Source organism: Salvia splendens, chromosome 21, assembly GCF_004379255.2.
Source record: "Salvia splendens isolate huo1 chromosome 21, SspV2, whole genome shotgun sequence".
Taxonomy (NCBI): domain Eukaryota; kingdom Viridiplantae; phylum Streptophyta; class Magnoliopsida; order Lamiales; family Lamiaceae; genus Salvia; species Salvia splendens.
In genome coordinates this window covers 19,876,150-19,897,925 of record NC_056052.1, presented here as the reverse complement: position 1 = coordinate 19,897,925, position 21,776 = coordinate 19,876,150, and the positions used below count along the sequence as shown (strand labels likewise).

Below are 21,776 nucleotides of genomic sequence, written 5' to 3'. Positions count from 1 at the left end.
TTAATTTACAATCGTATCAACATACGAAATTTAATTTACGAAACAAATACATTTAAATTGAATAATACTATTAAAATTTCAAAAAGTACAATAATTTAAAAAAAATACATTTAAAAAAATTACATTTAAAAAAATTACATATAGAGAGAGAGTACTCATTAAAACAAGTGGTGCGAATGAAAATGACGTTCAAAGAGCGTATATATAGTGTTTTCAAAAGAAAAAAAAATAAAAAATAAAATCTGACGCCGGTTTGACGCCGATCCGGGACCCACAATGGCGCCGTGAGGATCGGCGTCGGAACCGGCGTCATCGCGGGAATCGGCATGGCCACGCCGATTTTTACGCCGATTTCGCCGACGCCGGTTCCAATGGTTCGGCGTCAGAACCGGCGTCGGCGAAAAATCGGCGTCGCGATTTTGACGCCGGCATTGGAGATGCTCTAAAGAATTCTTTTGTGATTTCATTAGGAATTATCATACATTATTGAAGATGTTATGTGTAGGAAATTAAGCATATTTAGCTACCTAGATGTTGATGTAGAAGATTATGGTTTGATTCACACACATTTCGATATAGGTATTGGCATATATTTCCATATACTGTAATTGCTGCATATTTTTGTTATAACTAGTATTACGTCCACGTGTCATAAGATTTTCAAATAATGAAGATAAATTTTAAGATGAGTGAATTAAAAAAAAACAAGTCATAAGATTTTCAAATAATAAAGATAAATTTTAAAATGAGTGGATTAAAATTAAAAAAGAAAATAGAGGACAAAAGGAGCATAATGATGTTTATAGTTAAAAATATGTAAACAATTCAAAACATTACAAACAATAACAAAAAGGAGAAATATACTTCTCTCATCCCACTTTAAATAAAATATTTCATATTTGACAAATGATTTTATACCATTATAATTTCTAATGAGTGTTGTAAAATAAAATAAAATAGAGAAAAAAGAGGAGATAATGATGCAAATAATAAAAAAATATGTGTTAATTAGAATAAGATATACAAATAAAAGAAAATGTGGTACTAAGGATTAAAGAGGAAATATACGATAAAACCTTATTACATATAAATATATAAAAACATGTTTTAATAATTTCAAAATAAAAAAGTAATTGTACCTTATTATATAGACTTTAAAGATCATAAATGTACTACTCCATAATAGTAACACTTTATAAAATAAGATAAAAAACTGTTCTAATCAAAATATATATTTATGTTATTTAGTTTGAAGTTATAAACATAAAATTAAATACCTTAAAACTAAATAACATATGTATATTGATTAGAACAGTTTTGAACTTTATTTCAGTAGTAAGTTATAACAGAACAATCAAACTTTAATAATATTTAATATTCGAATTCTATTGAAAAACTAATATACATATGCACGTATTTAATAAATATTACCACATTTTATGTTAGATTATTGATATATTTAAAAACTAATTGACATTTTCAATTAATAATAATAATCTGTTAAGATAAAATGGATCTTATATAAAATGTATTGCAAAATAATTAATAATAAATTATTAATATGTCAAAATTGAAAAGTTGAAACCATCTTCAATTTAAAGTAAAATATATCGTGTGTGATCATTGAATTAAGTTCATTCACTTGAAGATAACATATTTTTTGGGCAATTAAGATTTGAAAACATCTTTAAATGCCCATTTAAATTAAGATTTACTTGAAGATGAATTATTCTTTAAAATTTAACTAAATATATTTAATTAGATAGCCCAAAAGCCCAACTTTTAAGTCCATTTAAAACCTAAGGAAAAAATGGGCCGTCGTCTTCTTCATCTTATTCTTTCTTCCCCATTTTTCCGTTTCTGAATATGTCTCATCTCTCTGTCTTCTTCGAACAGTCTCGCCGCTCAATCGCCCTGCTTCGCTGCCCGCCTGCACATGCTGCCACTGGCCTCACTGTGGTGTGCGCCGTCAGCCGGCCTCCCTTCTGAATCGCCGACACTTCTTCTGCACAGCCTCGCCGATCAACCGCCGCTCCACTGCTCAGCCTCGCCAATTCCTCCGCCCTGCTTCGCCGTCGGCCTCGCTGTAGTGTGCTCCAGCATACAAGTATTGATTTTGTGTGCTCCGGAGGATTTTGGTGGGTCTGCACAGCCGCCTAACCGGCGGTGGTTTCATTCTCCTTCCTCTTTTTTTTCTTCTTCTTACCTTTCTCTCTCGTCTCTCATTAGGTTTGGTTTGATAGCAGATTCAATTAATAGTGCATTACTATTATTTAACTTATTTCCATTTTTGTCCTTCAATTTGTAACTTGTAAAAGAAATAAAAATAATAATTACAGTCAGCTCACATTTCCCTCCAAAAGGGTATCAAATTAAGCATATTTAGCTACCTAGATGTTGATGTAGAAGGTTATGGTTTGATTCTCATATACATTTCGATATAGGTATTGGTATATATTTCCATATGCTGCAATTGCTGCATATTTTTGTTATAATATAGAAGCAACTTGTTTCTTTGCTGCACATACACACATGCATATATACTTATATTTTATGTATTATATAATATGCAATAATGGCTGGTTTCTACTCACTTGGAGATGATTAAATTGAGAGACTTAAAAATCCCTGCCAATATATCAATTTATCATCTAGATTATCTGATTATGTCAAGAAAAAGATGGATTCAAGTTTGAATAATATGAGTGTATCCTTAGTCAGGACTACATCTGAATCTTCGACCAAATGTAAGATAATGCACCTATAGAGATCACGGCATGTTCAAGTGTTAAATTTTAACGTGGATTGAAAGTTTAAAATTTTGGATTGTTGGGATTATAATTTAAACTATTTTTAGAACTCATATTTATATGTTGCTGACCATCTTCTATACAAGAATGAAATTTACAAAACTACAAAGTGCTTAGTTCCGGAGACAGGTATGGGTGGTCTGTGCGGAACCCTCTCGAGGGAAATAGCCGTGTCTATATTTGCATATGTTCTGGTCTGCATACCCATGTCTGTCACTAAGCAAGCACGATAAGGGGATATATGTTCTATTATATGTGAATATGTGAAACCTTTGTTTTAACTGAGGCCTTGATACATGAAACAGAATATTGTTATGTGTGTTTCTGCTGAGTTCTGATATAAGTACTTGAATATTGAAAATTTGAGATTTGCTGATGTGATTTGGTGGCATGTGTGTAGTGTTGTACTAGTGATACCCAACGCCACCTAAGACAGCTTCTTGCGAGTGGCTAACCAATAATGCTGGGTCACGATGAGGGTGGAGATGACCTCTATGCCTCAATTCCGCTTGGTGGTCCAATATATGTCACTGATCTTGTTGGTCCTCTCACAAGAGTCCCGGACTTCGAAACTAGTGTCAATGAAGAACTTGAGGTATGCTATTAATTTTCTTCTGACGTCTTTCATGTATTCATTAGCTTCTGTCTCATTTGAGTGTATTGCTGGCATTTTCTATTAAATTTTGTGCAATGTTTTTTGCATGATTCATGCAGAGTTTGAAAGAAGAGGTATATGGAGACGTGGCACAGGTGTGCGATGAAGATACATCGTAAGTATTCTTTATTTCCATAATCCTTATTAAAAACATTGAGATCCAATGGCTTAGATAGACTTATTGACTTCTTATATTTAAGGATAAGACTTCTAGACTTCTAATAAATGAAGACAAACTTATGGGCTTCTAGCTTCCAAACTCTTGATGCTTATCAGATTTTCTTGTGGTTTTTCAGTGAGACTTTTATGTCTTGTTCTGTTTAATTATTTTGGCCAATCAGTACTGTTCATTACTGAATTCTACTTTAATATTCAATTGTGCACTTTACATTTTAAAAGGGTAGATGAGCTCAAAATAATTCAGGAGGATGAGTTAGTCAGTAAAGCATTTGAAGAAGCTTTCAAGGTAATTGCTCCGAAACTTATTCGAAAAAACCAATGTTTAAATTAGTGTTCAGAACCTGATAATCTCCGTTTTGTGTATATTAACAGGTTGATGAACTGGCCGGAGGTGCTCCAAATGATAACTCTGCACTTGGCATTGAGCAGAGCTGTTTGCAAAATACAGAAGAGAATAAGAAGGCCATTGTCTTAAGTGAATCAAACAAAAACCCACCTGGGAAGAGGAAGAAGGGGAAGGGTGTTAGCAAAAAGAATGACTATTTTGATGTGCTTACTAGTGACCTCTTTATCTGTAGTCTTTCTGATTATATTTGTGTTTGCTGTTCTGGTTTACATTTTGTAATTGTGTTCCATAAATTTTCCTTCCTTCCAGGAGAGCTATATGGTAAAGGTGGAGCAGCTAGCTAGAATTAAGTCAAAACAAGAAGAAGACAAAGCATGTGTTAGATTACATTCCTTCAAGTAAGCATCTCTAAAGTGGCTGATTGTTTTTCACCTATTTTATCACAGGTGGCATTTATAATTTGTTCTTATTTCGTCTTCACATCATCCCTCTAGTAATTCCATGGTGCCTGGACATGGAGTTAAAGCAAAAGCTGAAAAAATAAATCATCTGAAATCAGGCAGTGTGTCAAAAAAGGTTTGTCATTCTCTTCCTCCCATATTCACATGTTACTTATATAGACTGATTAGCACGACTAATTTAAATCTAATTTTCTGCATAATGCGCACTCCTTGGCCATAACCATTTTGTTGTGGCCTTCAATATTGTATGTGGCCCATTCTTTTTAAATTTCTATGAGTTCATAAGCCAAAAGTGATTTAGTCAATTTCAGGATTCAGAAATATACTTGGTTTTAGTGTATCACATCACTTAATGCTTTCAACTTTATATGATCTTAGATGTTTAAGAGTAGCATATGTTATCACCACAATTTTAGCTTTTTATGATGCAAATGGCAAATTTTGATAGTCCTACTACCTGGACTTCAAGTTTAATATTGAACATTTATTTATTTTGTGGGTGGTATGATCTGCTATGATGGTAGCTTTTTTCTTTTTGGTTTTGTTTTTGTAACTCTGACTCATATGCATGCAGTGATATTAGTCTACATTCATCTCATGGCTATTGTAATGCCCGCTTTTATTATTACCTTTTTACGTTATGATTTTGTTCTGAGAACGAACGAGTGATAGACCTTGAGTAAAATCCCGTATTTGTTTTGATTGGTTGTGATTGGGAATAGTGAATGCTTGAATTATTGTTGGTTAATTATGTGATGAATGCAGTCAACGAGATTGACGTGAGATTAGTTGAGGGGAAAAATTGGGCGCTCGTCAACAAGTACTTGGATTAACACCAAAGTACTAAAATAAAAACACCACAATTTAATTAATGTTCTAAATTAAATATTTGGGCCTGATATCTTATTTATTCTTCATATAGCCCGATTAGTCTAATTTAAATGGAGCTACTTTTATTTTAGCTAATTATTTCCAAACCCTATTTAGTCAAATCCGGTCAAATAGTTTTCCTTCTCCCAATTCTTCTATCCTACACGTTTTTTTTCAATATCACCATCTTCCCTAAAATCTCTCTAACAAACAAATCAATCTTTACATTTTATCCTCTCCACAACTGCATCCGTTCCACAATATCAGTACAGTTTTTCTTCTCTTCTGGGAAGGTAATTTTCTCCTCATTCCATTGAATACGAAAATCTCCATACTTATTCCATAATTTGACGTCACAGTGTGAAGAAGAAACTGAGAGAGCTGTGATTACCTTCTATTTGTGCAAATTTTGCTTCTTTCCAAAGGTATATCCACTATTTGCTGAATACTCTGCATTCCATTTCAGGACTTAGTTTCACTTATTCACACACGGGAACAAATTCCTTGAAATTCTTGAAACTGTTGAATGATGCGTTCTTGGTAAAGCCTTGATCTTTAATGCTTTTAGAGGTTGCCATTTTGTTTTCTCGTCAACCTTAAATATGCTTTTGTCTGCCCATATAATACTTGAAATCCTATAATTAGAAATCATATGAAAGCTTGGGTAATAATAATGGGGAAAGGGGAGAGCGAGAGCTTACCGATTGTGAGAAACGGCACTGCCGACGGAGGAGCTGGGTAGCGGCTGGATTGCAGTGTGATGGCGACGACAGTGCTGAGACAGAGACAGCGGCAGCACAGTATCAACGGCGGCGACGGAGGGGCGTGAGGCGGCGCCGAGCTTGGAACGAGGGAGATGAGTTGGGATCGTTTCTGTTTTGGTGAATTGTAGAAGAGGACAGAGAGAAAGAGAGAGTGATATTTAGAGGGAGACAGAGAGTAAAAAGTTGAGAAGTAGGGAGAGAGAGAGTTTGCGGTTGGAATTTTGAAGAAGACGAATTGGGGCTAGGAGTATACTATTTAATATTTCCTCTTTTCTTTTGCAAATGTGTTGAGTTGGAAATATACTAATATGTATGTATTGTGTTGTGAAAGGAGTATATACACGTGGTGGCTGGGAGTAGTTATGTTTAATTCTTTTAAATTGTTATTCTTCATTCAGTTCTATGTTGGATTGGGTGTATAGACGTGTACTGTGAGGGAGTATATTTTGGTTTGACTTTTTCCTTAGGCTTAAATATATTAAAGTGATAAATGGCTAGTTTTAAAATAATTGGACTAAGGTCCTGTTTTAATGGAAACTCTTGTCAGACTCTTTGCTTAGCGCTGATCGAAAGTAATAGTAATGTTTGGGGTTGTTTCGTCTAATTGATGAATCTGATTGATTATATGAAGTTTTCTTGGCGATGAATTAAAATTGGGGAAATACGAGGACTTTATATTATTGTGACGAAACGATAGAGGATGTTTTGAGTACACACCTAGGATGCATTTATTGTTAAATTTATTTATTTTGCAAAGTCTAATTTTGCATATCATGCTAATTCGAAAAGGGTGAACTTGTGCACGTTGTTGCGGTTGGAACAAGAAAGTGTTTGAGGAGTTAAGTGTTTGAGGTGGGCTTTCTTTTTAAATAAGGACTACGTCCTAAATATATTTTGATGTGAAAAGGAGGTGAAAGTGTTTGTCTTGCCATGTTTTTGTGTTTTGATGGAACCTATCTGAAAGTGGTTTTGCCATGTATATTTAATCGAATTCGGGTCCCAGTAGGGCAGCAAACCCTGCTCGGACTAGTGTACACCTCGTAGATCGTGTGCTATCTCTTTAGTGTTGGCCGGTCTAGTGCCTTGGTTCGTGGCCATGTTCCTTGTCATGTATGTTCAGATATGGTATGGTGATGGTGGATGTGGATGGAAAATGCCGAACTTGTGAAATATTTTTAGTGTACTTGGGTTCTTTTAACTAAAACCCCCAAGGTCACTCGATTATGGCTTGACAAACTGTATTTTGGCATGTGTCCACTGAGTGCATCAAGTACTCAGCCCTGCATATTGTTTTTCTTAATGTACATATTGAGCGGCGACGGACGTGGTGGATGTTGAGCAGAGTTCATGGATAATTAAGTCTTGTTTAGTATTGTTGGATATGTCGTGTCTTCATACTCGACATTATTCTGTGTCTTGAACGCTTCCGCTAAGTGCCTTTTCCAGTTTCCTTTAGAATTGTCTTATCGTTGAGAGTCTAGCTCTTTTCAAAATCGTTTACCGTCCAGTCTTTATTTCCTTAGAGTTTCCTTTTCCAGTCTTTATTTCCAATTATTTATGTTATTTAAATATTTTGGTCAAATATGTATGATTCCCCTTTCTTCCCCGCTTCTTTAACCCTCCCCTAGTCGCGATCAACCGTGTTTTCTATCCTTAGAAAATGCGGGCGTGCCAACTACTTTCTTAACATGCAATTTAGCAAGAATGCTCACCTCACCATTTCTTCGAACATTATTCGACTCGATGGAGAAAGTTAATATACAACCACAAAATAAAATAATTACCATCTGTTCATTGATGTGAATGTGAATCCCATGCTGCGTAGCACTAGTTGGATCACATGTCAGTGAGATAGAGTAACGAATCTATTACTATCCATGCTGAGCCCTTTAGCATCTCATATCAAATATGTGTAAACCAAGGATAAATCTTATTAACTAAAAAATACTATGAATTCTAATTTTGGCAAATTTTCAAATAACTAGGTTTTGGGGTACACTCATAAACATAACATGTGTACTATTTAAAGTGCACTGGTTATCCTCCCACGGGGGGTTTAAAAGTGGTTGGATTGTTTTTGACTCTTGATACATAATGAGCTAAACCAATTTATTTATGTATCTAATGAAATTTTTAAAAACATAGCAGGTGAAAACCTCAAGTAGTTACGGTGACGTTCCGGTCCAATATCCTGAGACTGTTCTCTCTTTTGAGGTTTACCATAACAGAAAGACAGGGTCGAAGGTATTTTCCTCGTATGTAGTAGTACCTTGAAAGAAGGCTATATGTTTGCTTTTGTGCTACATATTAGATAATCATTTATGATGGAATCTAGCGGATCATTTGTTCCGTATGTAGTGTAAGCACTATTTATCTTTCATACAGTCTTCAAGGATAAATGGGACTTTATGCCTCGACTTCTGAATGTTTTTTGATTTCATACATATAAGGGTAAATTCTACTCTACCCTGAGCTTTATGTGCTTTCCTGAAAATGTCCAAACTTTCAAATAACTACAGTAATACCCTGGCGTAGTGGCGTTCAACATTTCACAAATCTATCATGTGCTTAGCTTTTTGGCACTTGTGCTCCATTGATTTATCTTTCTTAAAATCCCTTATTGTCTCTCTACTGTTGACTATTTTATCCAGGTAGGGAATGCTATTAGATAGTATAACTTGCTGTCTTTAGTGCTACTTAAGGATAAGAACATAGTAATTGATATTGTGCTTCCAATTTCGTTAGATAAGAATAATGTTTGGTTGTATTTGATTTTAATACTGATGTTTTGAATGGTTTCGTAATTCTTTTTAACTTGGGAAAATGGTGTATCCTTGAGCTAATTGTTTGTAAACAAGTTCCCAGTTTCCTATTCGTGGTATTGACTGGTTATTTCCATGGTAATATTTTCTTCTTGTTCCGTGCAATCCTTTTCTATTGATTTTTACGTGTCGTATCTTTGCCACTAATGATTTTTGTTTTTCAAAAATATGTAGACTCAAGAGTTCCTGGTTCTGGGACGACAATTTTTGACTGAAGTTAAAGACAAAATATATTGTTTGACGGATGAGATAATGAGGACGGCTGGGAAGTATGATCCTTCTGGATACTTTTTAATTGAAGTAAGTTTTCTCACTGGCAAGAGAGGATGTAATGACAAAAAGAAATCCTTGTGTTGTTGATTCATCCTGATACTTTTGTTTGTAGGATGTTTTTTGTAATGACATGAGAGACTCGAATGTGGACTACAGCAAAACTATTCTTGATTGGCTCAAAAACTCCAAGAATGATGCACTTGAAAAGTGGGAATTCATTGTTGCTGGTGAGGTGCGCCAGAAACAAAAGGCCATTTTGGGCACTGAAAATAAGCAGCCGTTGCCAAGATTCAAATCTCTTCACATGCAGAGTACAAGGTTCTGTGACTTACGTTTCCACCTCGGTGCTGGGTATCTTTACTGTCATCAGGTATCGGTTTCTAATTACTCTCATTTGGATTGTCACACAACACTCACAATCTCATATTTGTGTGTTCCTGCATGCCTAACTTCACCAGCTTGGATTGATGCTATTTACTCTAAAATTTTCCAAGCAAATAAGTGGTTTAAGTGACTTGACCATATAAATTATATAACCTCGTAAACTTTGAACTAGTTGATTGATTAGCCCCATCCTATTGAAAAGATGTGCAGCCATTGCTTATGAAGGTGTGATAGAAAAAAAGAATATGATGATATTAAACAGAACCATTGTTGTTAGGCGTGCGCCTGGGGTGCGAGGTGCGGCTGAAGGAGCAGGGGGCACTGTGACATCTGTATCCTATTTGAGAAAATTGTATTATGGAGCTTTTTAAAAAATGAGATGAAGAAAGAAAATACACACTTATTTGTTGAAGTATTATTGATGAGAGTTTGTCGGGGTAGGGCTTGGAGGGTGGTGAGAGAGATGATAGAACCAATGGCTTACATATTTTACCTTTTCCAGTTTTCCTTTTAAAACCAATTTTCTTAATAAAGCAACTGTCCTATTGTTGAGATTGCCAAGTATTATCATATTGCAATTTAAGATACTCTTTGCATGTATATTGTTGTTTGTCTTTTGCCAACAGATACAAGCTTGCACTTTCAATTTATTCTTCTATCATTCAAATCCTTCTCTCATCATTTTTGTGTAGTGCCGTTTTAGCTTGAAATTAGCTATATTAATATTAGTATTTTGATGTTGTTTCACCAGGGGAACTGCAGGCATCTAATCGTATTACGGGACATGAGGCTTATACATCCGGAGGACGTACAGAACCGATCGGCTTATCCACTTATCACGTATCAGCCAAAGCTGTTGTTCAAGAAATGCTCCGTTTGCAAAATTTACAGGGCAGATAAAGTGACTGTGGATGATAAATGGGCCTCAGAAAATCCCTGTTATTTCTGTGATATTTGTTATTATATGCTTCACTATGAAGATAGGTCTTTGCTTTATAGTGACTTCGGTGTCTATGATTATCATCACGAGTAATTGTTATTATATCCTTCACAATGTAGATGAGTCTTTTATTTATATGCACTAATAGTTTTCGTTTACTTGTCACCCATTGTTGATTTAATCTGTGAAGCATTTGTGAAAAGCCACAAATTTTATGATACATATTACTAGAGGTACACCACCTTTAATGCAGAGTTCATTGAGTTTGGTTATTGTAAAAAATTAAAAACCATGTCTTTTTCATTCAAGGGAAATAATAACTCGTTTTAATCTTTGACTAGCAATAAATATTTGTTTGGATTATTTTATATGCTTCATTTTTTTAATAACTGAGCATTTGATTCATAACATACATTTTATACCCCCTCTGTCCCGATATCTCAAGCGATTGACTGCTTTTTGACACATGTTTGGGGAAAATGATAATAAATAATTAAAGTGGAGAGAAAGTAAAATAATTAATAAATTAATGTATATATGACTCTTTTCTATATTATTCTCTTTCTTATTTCATCACTTTAATTATTTATTATTGTCTTTGCAAAACAACGGAGAAAAAGAAATCAATACGAAAAGAGTATTAAAGATCAGGGTAAGATCTTTCGTTTGGTATATGAATTTTTAAAAAAGGGCGTGAAATTTATGGTCAATTAGTGAATGATATAGAACATACTTTTATATTAATTTTTAATTTTTATTTAATTCAGATATTTTTGTTTTTATAGAAGACGGATGTTTCAACTTTCGGCGGATTTTTGGATAATAGTTTTTTTTTCTTTTAATAAATATTTGGTGGTAAATTTAAACATAATTTTCAATTATACCCTTTAATTTCTACTCCTACTTTCAAAAACGGAATATAGAGTATGATCATCATATACTTCCTTCATTTTCTAAAAATCAACACTCTTTTCATTTTTTATATATACCCTAAAAATAGGAACTTTCCATTTTAGAAAACTTCTTTCTCTCACGTAAGACTCATTTTTCACTAACACATTTTTTCTTTTTATCGCTCTTACTAGGGGTGGATCGGTACGGTATACCGTACCGAAAACGCCATACTGCATACCTTACCGAAAACTGCGGTATGACAAAATATCATACCTAAAATTCGGTATCGTTAATTTTTGATACTGTTACCTTACCGTTATTGCGGTATACCGTACTTTTACGGTATATCGAAGTACGGTACGGTATACCGTAGTACTGTTAGAGCATCCGCAATGGGCGGACGATGGCACGCCCGATGGCGCGCATCGTCCGCGCCATGCATCGTCCGCACCCATTGCGGGTGCGTGCCATCGGGCGCGGACGATAGTCGCGCCCTATACTTCGGTCGCGGAGGATAGCGCGGACGATGGCCATCGTCCGCGCCATCGTGGAGGTCGCGGACGATCGACTCGGACGATGGCACACGGTTTTGATTTTCTATTTAAATCTCGTTTCTCATTCAGTGCATACGAACATATCGACTATCTCTTTACATATTCTCTCTCTACATCCAACCAAAATGAATCTCGGCGACGACACCAATAGTTCTAGTTCGTCTGAATCCGGTGGTTCGCTTGACGAAGCATTAGATGCAGCCGTTGAAGAGGCCATGGCGGCATGCTATGCGCAAATGCAGCGCGAGAAGGAGGCGGCGGCCGCGGCGGCTGAGCAAGTCCATTGGCCTATTCGACATAGGTCGTATGTCCGACGCGACCACCAGGAAGCTCACAGACGTCTGATTGAAGACTATTTTGCCGATCAACCGCGATGGGGCCCGACTGTTTTCCGCCGCCGGTTTAGAATGTCGAGGTACCTTTTTCTCAGTATTGTTCGTACATTGTCTTCACGTGATGAATACTTCACGTTTCGGGAGGACGGCATCGGGAAACCTGGCCTTACACCATTGCAAAAGTGCACGACTGCTATTCGTCAGTTGGCATACGGCACCACGGCGAACCTTTTTGACGAGTACCTCCACTGTGGGGAGACTACAGGCCGCGAGTGTCTGAAGAGCTTTTGTCGGGGGATAGTAGAGGCCTATGGCGACACATATTTGCGCAAGCCGACAACCACTGATTGCCAGGGTCTGATGCAGATGCACGAGAGGGTGCACGGGTTTCCTAGGATGCTCGGGAGCATCGACTGTATGCACTGGCAGTGGAAGAACTGTCCGACGGCGTGGAGAGGCCAATTCACAAGTGGATACAAGCGCAGCCACCCGACGATGATCCTCGAAGCCGTCGCTGACCATCGGCTCTGGATCTGGCATGCTTACTTCGGCGTAGCCGGGTCGAACAACGACATCAACGTCCTCAACTCGTCCACCCTCTTCACCGACCAATGTAACGGCAACGGCCCGGCCATCGAGTTCACTGCCAACAGACGCCAATACCATATGGGGTACTACTTCGCCGATGGCATCTACCCACGGTGGCCAGTTTTCCTAAAGACGGTCAGCTGCCCAATTGGTGAGAAGAGGGTTTTATTTGCGCAAAAGCAGGAGGCGGCGCAGAAGGATGTCGAGCGGGCATTTGGGGTGCTCCAATCACGGTGGGCAATTGTGAAAGGGCCGGCTCGTTTCTGGTACAAGGAAGTCATCGCCGATGTCATATATGCGTGCATAATCATGCACAACATGATAGTCGAGAGTGAAGGCGGAAGCATCAGCGACTGGAATGAAGACGACTGTGCATCTAGCTCTTCCGGCACATCGACCGACACACCCGATAGAGGGTTACCGTTAGGCTTCGAAGATGTTCTATCTAGACAGGCCTCAATGCGCAACCAACAGGAGCATGCACAGCTCATGAGTGACATGATTGAAGAAGTGTGGGCTCGTAACTGCCGTCGCTGAGTTTGCGTTTTTTTTAATTCGCATTGTAATGTATTAATTTTTATTAAATGAAATGAAGTTTATGAAATTTGTATTTTAATGTATTATTTTTTTAAATTCGTATGGATTTTGTAAATATTAAAAAATGATGACGTGGCGCGCCTTAGGGCGCGCCTTAGGAGGTGGGGAGGTAGGAGGATAAAACTGCTGACGTGGCGCGCCATAGGGCGCCCCATTGCTAATGCCCTTATGCAAAAAAAATCTCTTTTATACACAAAATATTTAAAAGTAGGATTTTAGGAGATTTTTTCTTTTTAATTCTATTTTATAGTTATATAAATATATTAAATATAATGTAATATATATAATATTTCAACATATACCGATTTTTCGTTATGCACCGAGGATTCGGTATATCGCGGTATACCGATTCTACGTAACATACCAAATATTCGGTATATCACGGTATAGGAAAATTGATACCGTTACCGTACCGAAAATTGCGGTATACCGGAAAAATGGTTTTCGGTATTTTTTTCGGTGCGATGATAAATGAGGTATTTCAGTATTTTTGTCTAGCCCTAGCTCTTACTTTGTCAATTTTACATTAAAACTCGTTTTGTTTCAAAAGTTTCAATTTTTAAAAAACGGTGGGAATATAACTTAAAACAATTTTTATTTAATTAAATTAAAATTGCATAGCTATGATTAGAATACGTATATAACAAGAGACAAAAAAATAACTTGCATAGTTAGTTGAAAGTAATTAAAATGAAGTCCGAAAAAGAAGCAAAAAGAAAGAGAAAAAACCTTAGTTGAAAGGAAGTGAGAAAATATTTCTAAATCCAAATTTATCCTTGTAATTGTGCACCAAAAATGTATCACTCGAAAACAAGATGTGGCTCTTCAGTCAACAACTCAACAACAATGCCAAGGTTATTAGTAAGTTTAGGAATCATTAATATCCCTCCGTCTTACAAGAATATACACTCTTTCCTTTTAGTCCATCCTATAAGAGTATGCATTTTCTTAGTTTAGAAACTTTTTTTCTCTCTCTATTGAGGCGAGACTTATTCTTACTAACAACATTTTAATTACTTTTATATTCTATCTCTCTCTCTCTCTCACTTTAACAATTGTGCATTAAAAATGTGTCCAACCAAAAATATGGAGTATATTCTTGTAGGGCGAAGGGATTACGTGGTAAGAACATAATATTTAACATGATCATTGGAGTTACAAACCCAAGATTGTTTTTGGCGAACCGGATAAACTCTAGTATGAATCCATGTTTGCCAAGAACATAGTACTCTTCCGTCCCACAAGAATATGCATTTTTTTTCCTTTTTAGTCCGTCCCACAAGAATATGCACTTTTTAATTTGGAAACTCTTTTATCTGTATTGAGGTGGAACTCATTCTCCACTAACAATACTTCAATTACTTTTTCTCTCTACCTCTCTCTTACTTTACCAATTTTGCATTAAAACTCATGTCAAACCCAAAGTGCATATTTTTTAGGGACGGAGGGAGTAGTATTTAACATGGTATCGAACTAGATAAACTCTAGTATTAATCCATGTTTGCAAAGAACATAGGATCAATCATGGCTCGAAACATGTCCAAAACCCACCAAATCGAATCAAGCACCAAATTCTCGACTGAATGAAGGGCTAGCCAACAGAATTATGACTTAACAAACACCCAACAATAATGAAATTGTTCATTGTTGTTTTCATGGGTTAGTAGGCTTTCAAAGTAATTTAGGTGATGTTGAAATTACTGCTGATTTAAGTTGGTTCATATACAGAGTAAATCACAGAACATGAATATTAATAGAAACATGTATGGGTATTGGGTAGTTGCCTAGCTGGCATCTATATATTGTAAAGAAATTCTAGTTCATATGTCTGAAAAAAGAGTAGTTGCACGGGATAGGATCCCCTGCTGTGCTGAAATGCACAGCAGGGGCTGCCGCCTCAAACAAATAATTAAAATAATATTATATTATATTAATTTATTTATTTAATTTATGTAATTATTTTATTTTGTTGTTTGAGGCAGCAGCCCCTGCTGTGCATTTCAGCACAGCAGGGGATCCTATCCCGTAGTTGCACCAATAGCTGTACAGGGCCGAGACGTTACTGAGCACCATCAATGAACTCAAACAAAAAAAACGCGCAAAGAAATAGTATGCTGCATCATTTATATACATGTTCATTTGCTCTACATAAATCCGAAACTAGTATATAGTACAAACAAATACACCTACACAAGTTATGCTTCAGTTTCGAAAAGTTAAGACCATCAGAAAGTAGCACGGACCTGGGATATGTACCGCCATGACAATCCAGAATGACATCACGATGTGGCATTTTGCATTTAAGGGGTGATGTTGCACTCGCGCAAGTATAGCTGATCATAGTCCACAAACTTTGCCCAGTAGTTTCGGAACTTTGGGATGGCAATCTCAAGCCATGGTTTTAAGTTTCCGTTGTAATGTATAACTGCTGCTCGTTCAATATCCTTTTGAGGTACATTTGGATTATAACCAAGTCCCAATACATGCCAAGATCTTTCAAGAGCGTGGGTGTGATTCTGAAAGGTTATCAAACCTGGTGGCAGAGTTCCTAGTTTCCATAAGAGTCTATCCCGATTCTGCACATAAATAACACTTATCTTGAGATTTCAGGAATGTTAAGTTTGAACAAAATATATAGGCGCATTTAGTAAATTCAGGGTTCCTTCAGTATCAGACATATTTATGTAAGAATTAATGTTCAAAGGAGTAAACATGATGGAATAGATTAAATAAAAAAATAGAATAGCCATTTCATAGAAACCTCAGGAGTATATCGATATGCTTATGCAATTGAAAGAATTTTTCCAACTATGCTGACAATTTACTATAGACATACTCAATACAATTGAACGTTTTCATACACCACATGTTTATATTTACTGTTTTATTCCATAACCAATGGGATCTGCCTAAGATTTCGTTTTTATTCAAGTTTTTTGTAGAACTAAGAAACTGGTGAAGAATATATGACAACCATTAAACAGTTGACATCCTAAATTTAATAGATTTACTATGCTATAAGTTGACGTGCAATACTTGTGGCCAACTAATGAGTATATATATCCCAAGTGAAAGAGTTCCCAGCTAACATGTAAATGATAACCTTACCAGGTTCTGCCATTTGTGGTACACATCGGTGATATTTTGTTTCCTCCACTCATTCAGATCAACGATATTCATGCCAAACGCCCATCCACAAGCTCGTGGGTCAAAACTCTTTGAGATAATAGGATTTGAAAAATTAAGGTAGCGGTCAAACCGGTGAAAGCTTTCTCCACATGTTTCAACAACACCTATGACTTTACCCTTTAGATCAGTAGACCACAGGCCAGTAAGATCCTTCTGCACTACAATATCATCATCTAAGAACAAAACCTTGTCCAGCTTCGGAAAGATATGTGGAAGGTAAAAGCGCAGATGATTCATGATTGAGAGGTATTTTGGATGTCTATATCTAAGGCCCGAATCAGATTCAGCACGGCGGCCTTTGAAGTAATAATTTGTGGATGATGAGCCCAGCTGCCTAAGAATTGGACTGTAACTAGAATTAAACCATGTGAACTCCTCGACATTCTGAACCTGTATTGTTGCTTTGCTAGGGGGATTTGCTATAAACCACATGTTCATTGCAGCATAGTTTAGCCTATCAGTGACAATGTGGAAGACATGTTTTGAAGGATCCTGGATCATGACAAAGAAAATCATAACAATGGAAATTAAAGAACGTAATCAGATAGGATTATACTCCTGTCCCCCAAAAATTGTCCATTTTTGCCATTTTGGTCACTCCCCCAATAGTAGTCCACTTTTCATTTTTGGAAACTTTTTCACCACAAATTACAGTACTAATGATGTGGGTCCCACTATCCAGTATCCACTAACACTACTTCAACTTCTCCTCTTTCTCCCTCATACATTATGAATTTCGGATTAACACTTGTGTGACCTCCCCAAAGTCTCTATTTTTAGGGGACAGGAGTCTTAGCATATTAAAAACATATAAATCAAATCAACATACTCAACACAATAAGATCCTGACCTCTGCATGGGTTATTGTGGAGTTCACAACAACTGCCGCAGCCAGTATATTATCCGAAAACAAGGCATAGTGGTATAACTTGGGATCATCTAATATTTCCTTGTCGGGGAAATGCATTTGAGATGCGTTCAACAAGAAATATTCTGTCGAAAGGCGCAAAGGAAGACAATGAAGCCCTTTAGGAGTTGTCTTTGCAGTTAAGTGCGTCAAAAATAAGGCCTGTTTCTTCTGGACACGAAGCTGCTCCTCGGACAAATGAAGCATTGCACGGAGTCTCTTTATCATAGCAGCACAATCATTTTGTATCTGTTTCCCTTTTAACAGAGTTTGCTCCATTGCTTTCAATTTCTCATGAGCACTACAATGCAAAATCATAACTAAATGAGACTGATAAAAAACATGAAGATGTGAGCTACTCCAATTACTTTCAAGGCCAAACGGGGATGGTGTTATTGTTCCTGATATCTCTAGTTAGTTTATATTCAGAGTTAGCTATATTATATTAATTAAGTTATTTTAAGGTAATAATAAAGGGATTGGAAGAACTGTATTTCTGGATCCACAGTTCCTTTAGTTATTTAAGATGTAGAGTTTTGTCAGTTAGGGGACAGACAAATTATTGTTGAAGTTTAAATCAGTGAATTGTTGCAGCAAGACAGACATCGCCTGTGAACTAGTACTTTCGAGGTATAATTCAGTTTGTTCCTTTACTCTATCAATAAATCTGACCTGCCTTCCTGATGATTCAGGAACAACACATTGAACGATAGGGAAGGTGGTTGCTGACATGAGAATATGATATTTAGAGGCTGTGGAGCACAATCAATATCTGGCATTTGCAACTCACTCCCATCAGCACCAAGTACAACAGCCTCTCCAGTCTTCCGATGCTGAACGTGTCTCTTGTAGACGTAGTGCCAGACTGCCAGTTATACTTGCTGCAGTGCAACCTGTGTATCTCCATGAGGGTGCAACATTGTGTACTTGAAGTCAAGACTTGGGATGTCTTTGGAAATTGAGTTAGGTATGAACCAGGCTTTTGCTTTCAGGCCTATTTCCTAGAATATAGGGATTGATTCAGCATATGTTTCAGGAGCCCAAAATCTTATTGGCATTAGTAGAGTGTAGTCATTTAAGAGATTAAAATAATAATTGTTGAAGTTTAGATCAGCAATGTGGCTAAGGCAGCTATTGCCTGTGAACTTGTATTTTTGAGGTGGTTTTCTATTTGATTCCAGTTTGTTCCTTAATTCCTTTAGTGTCACCTCAACTACATCTATAGAAAGCACTAGTATATCTTTTGCATCAAGATATTCAAATCCTATGGCAGTATTAATAGAGTGAATAAAACTAACTTCTTCGGCAGCTCGGAATCGTTGGTGGAATCCCCAATTGCGCGTCGAACTTCCTTGATGCGCAACCGCAGCTCCTTAATAAACTGAGCATTATTTCTAGTTTCTGGGAGGGAAAGATAAATCCTTCCCTGCATAAGTTGATCCTTAAGCAGGCGGAGACGTGCATCTGGAAGAACTGTTCGTTCATTCTGTTTCTCAGTCTTAGTGTTCACTTTTTCTCTAGGACCATTTTGTTGTTTCATTTCCTAAAAGATGCAGCAGAATAAAGAGAGATAAGTTAGATCAATTTTAAAAAGTTGTGTGACCCATGTCTACGGCTAAGAAACTATCACAGGGTTCAGAATCTACATGAAAACAGAAGATATTTGCATCCATCCAAACAATAAATGCTCAGGGGTAAAACTACTCTATGATAAAAACCAACTGCATTATTATGTATGAGATTTACAGAATATCTAGGGTCCAGTTCATAGACAATGTTCGCATTAGGATGAATACTGAGACTCCTCCAAATGCACCGTGAAGCCAATTGTCACCAGCATAATAACAAGAGCTTTACACATACAATAAATGTTGAAATACTAAGACTATAAAACCATAGGAGAAAGATCACAAGTTGAAAAAAAGTTATGTTGAAAGTCTGATTAGAGAACACTAAAGGTACAGCAATCTCACCTTTCTCTCTAAAGACTTTTCTGTTGTGCCATCAGAATGGAGGGAATGAATCTCTCCATTCTCCCTTGATTTAATTTTATCCGACGTTCCCTTCCCTGTCACAACCTGAGTCTCATGCACATTATCTATCACCTGTCTTATGGCATTCCCATCCAAGGACTGCTTGTTGCTGCCATGGCTCAAAGTGGATTTTTCAGTTTCATCTTCTGCTGAATCTGTAAAAAAAATCAATCACTTTATATGATTCACAAGTGAGTCTGAGCTCATTTCAACTGCGAGAAGGTAAACCTTCAGTTAACTGTCTTGTAATGCGAGTAATCTCTCCAGATGATGCTCTAGTGTAAGACGTGCGCAGTGGTTCTTTCAGCGGTACTGATAATTCCTGTTCATTGAAACAAACATCACCATAAACCAGAACAAGAAACATCTGAAATTTCCACAAAAACAGCACACCAAAATCAAATGCAAGTAGAAATAAACGCAAAAACGCGTGCAATTCAATCCAATTTAGATTAATCAATCCCCAATCAGAGTGTACGGAACCCCTAATTAGAATTTATTGTTCCCCAATTAGGATTTATTAATTAAAATTAGGATTTAAGTAGGATGGATTCCAGATGTGCCCAGACCTGGGGTAGAACACTCGAAATTCAACATCTAAACAAATAGAAATCGCATTACAACTGAGCAGATATGATTAACATATAAACAAAACTTACAAAGGCGGAAACATCTTCTACGAACTCATTCCTAGCTGCAAATACCAGAAAATGTGAGGATCTGACATCAATGAACATCCTTCAAAAACAACTAGAGATCGAAAACATACAAGTAGAGGAAGGGAAGTAGAATTGAAGAGTGTCGGTGCAGAGAAGAATTGGAGCAACAAACATCAGCGGCAGAAAGAGAAGTAAAAACTTCCTCAGCTTCATTTTCATCTTTCCCTTCCTTGTTTTGTTCTTCCACGGCCAATCTTCGACTTCACCCCTCGAAGAAATCAGTGATTCTTTACGCCATCATACAAAAAAAGACAAACCAATGCGAAGAAAATTCAATCAAAGTTATAATAAATCTTATCAATTTTTACATGATAACAAATGTAAAAATGGATTACACTCTGACTCAGTGAAGAAATGGAGAAGAAGAAAACGACAGGATAAGCTGTGCATAAACTGATAAAAGTATCTAAAACGCAGAAATAAATTAATGAAACGCAACTTTGGTTAATTTTTTTTCCGATTTTTTTGTATGTATTTTTGCTTTTATTGTTCTTATTTTCTGTTTTTCAGAACAGCAGCATTGAATTAGCATTTATGAATTCTGATTATTTTTGTAATCTTACTATTATTGTGGATTAATTGAAATGCCGACTGAAATGCTGCTGGGGTATTTTCCCTCTATTACTATGTTAATAGTGTTTTTTCCTTATATTATAGGATTTTAAAAATCTAATGGTGTATAAATTATCATGTGTAATTTCGTTTTATTATTATTTAAATTTTAAAAAATAAAAGAACTATTAAATTTAGAGTTTTGGATTAAAATATCAATAAAGTGTATTAAACATATCAATGTGACATTTTATATGTATTATGTTGACATATTTTATTAGCTATGTTTACATTAATCTGGCACTACAAAGATACGAAAACTCAATATTTTTTCTAAATTTTGACATCGGAACATATGCAAGTAATGTGTATTTTTTGAGATTTTATATCAATGCACTAATAACACACAAGTAAATCAAATAGCTCTAAAATTACAACCTTTCTGCAAGAGTACAGATGTAGTTGTAGTAAAAGAGTGTCGAACCACAGAGAGGCATAAGTTATTTAATTTGAGATTGATAAAATATAATTTGATAAAGGGATGATAAAACACACAAAGATATACAAAACACAAAATTTAGAAAATAGGATAAAAAGAAAGCATTGCTCCTATATGTCTCGGGCATATGAATTGGGATACTTCGATGGATTACTACGATCAAGACTATGCTTAAGAGGATTAAGTTTGTTTTACGCTCCCTATCCGTTGAACACTTCAAGGGAATTATATACCTAGGATAAACTGAACACGTCTCCAAAGTTCTACTCACTAACCTATCACCACTACTAAGTCGCGTAGCAAGCTTTAGATTAGTTTCTTCAATTGTCAAACACGAAAATTAAATCATATATTAACTTAATGCCCACACGGAAGCGCAACAGACACCAAACTAAATTTACAGA

General features: G+C 36.3%; 2 protein-coding genes across 5 annotated transcripts; one reads left to right on the top strand and one right to left on the bottom strand.

Moving 5' to 3' along the window:
• The first annotated feature begins 1,814 nt into the window (after positions 1–1,814).
• Positions 1,815–10,663, top strand: LOC121785119 (snRNA-activating protein complex subunit-like). 4 transcript variants are annotated; one of them, XM_042183482.1, is made up of 11 exons: positions 1,815–2,138; positions 3,211–3,405; positions 3,525–3,580; positions 3,865–3,931; positions 4,018–4,194; positions 4,301–4,389; positions 4,486–4,567; positions 8,235–8,330; positions 9,083–9,208; positions 9,294–9,551; positions 10,317–10,663. In XM_042183482.1, exons 2-11 carry the CDS (start codon positions 3,271–3,273, stop codon positions 10,596–10,598), a joined length of 1,368 nt encoding a protein of 455 aa, XP_042039416.1. In that variant the 5' UTR covers positions 1,815–2,138; positions 3,211–3,270; the 3' UTR covers positions 10,599–10,663. The 4 variants fall into 4 exon arrangements, with proteins under 4 accessions (XP_042039416.1, XP_042039415.1, XP_042039417.1 ...); XM_042183481.1 differs by having other exon boundaries at positions 8,232–8,330; XM_042183483.1 differs by lacking the exon at positions 8,235–8,330.
• A 4,886-nt stretch (positions 10,664–15,549) lies between these two features.
• LOC121784846 (probable galacturonosyltransferase 4) lies at positions 15,550–20,730 on the bottom strand. Its single transcript, XM_042183096.1, has 9 exons — positions 20,657–20,730; positions 20,372–20,548; positions 20,262–20,296; positions 19,831–19,924; positions 19,543–19,757; positions 18,868–19,112; positions 17,513–17,870; positions 16,582–17,154; positions 15,550–16,049 (listed from the first exon to the last, which is right to left on the bottom strand). The coding sequence occupies exons 2-9, from the start codon at positions 20,478–20,480 to the stop codon at positions 15,774–15,776; spliced, it is 1,905 nt and encodes a 634-aa protein (XP_042039030.1). The 5' UTR covers positions 20,481–20,548; positions 20,657–20,730; the 3' UTR covers positions 15,550–15,773.
• Between the last annotated feature and the right edge of the window lie 1,046 nt (positions 20,731–21,776).

Bases quoted from the DNA above. Each gene is read 5' to 3' on its own strand.
- LOC121785119 (XM_042183481.1), top strand. From the start codon at position 3,271: ATGCTGGGTCACGATGAGGGTGGAGATGACCTCTATGCCTCAATTCCG. The intron at 3,406-3,524 runs GTATGCTATTAA...TGATTCATGCAG, and splicing joins GTGTCAATGAAGAACTTGAG to AGTTTGAAAGAAGAGGTATA. The intron at 4,390-4,485 runs GTAAGCATCTCT...TCATCCCTCTAG, and splicing joins GTTAGATTACATTCCTTCAA to TAATTCCATGGTGCCTGGAC.
- LOC121784846 (XM_042183096.1), bottom strand. From the start codon at position 20,480: ATGAAAATGAAGCTGAGGAAGTTTTTACTTCTCTTTCTGCCGCTGATG. The intron at 20,297-20,371 runs GTATGTTTTCGA...TGGTATTTGCAG, and splicing joins CTACTTCCCTTCCTCTACTT to CTAGGAATGAGTTCGTAGAA. The intron at 17,155-17,512 runs GTCAGGATCTTA...GTCATGATCCAG, and splicing joins CCACAATAACCCATGCAGAG to GATCCTTCAAAACATGTCTT.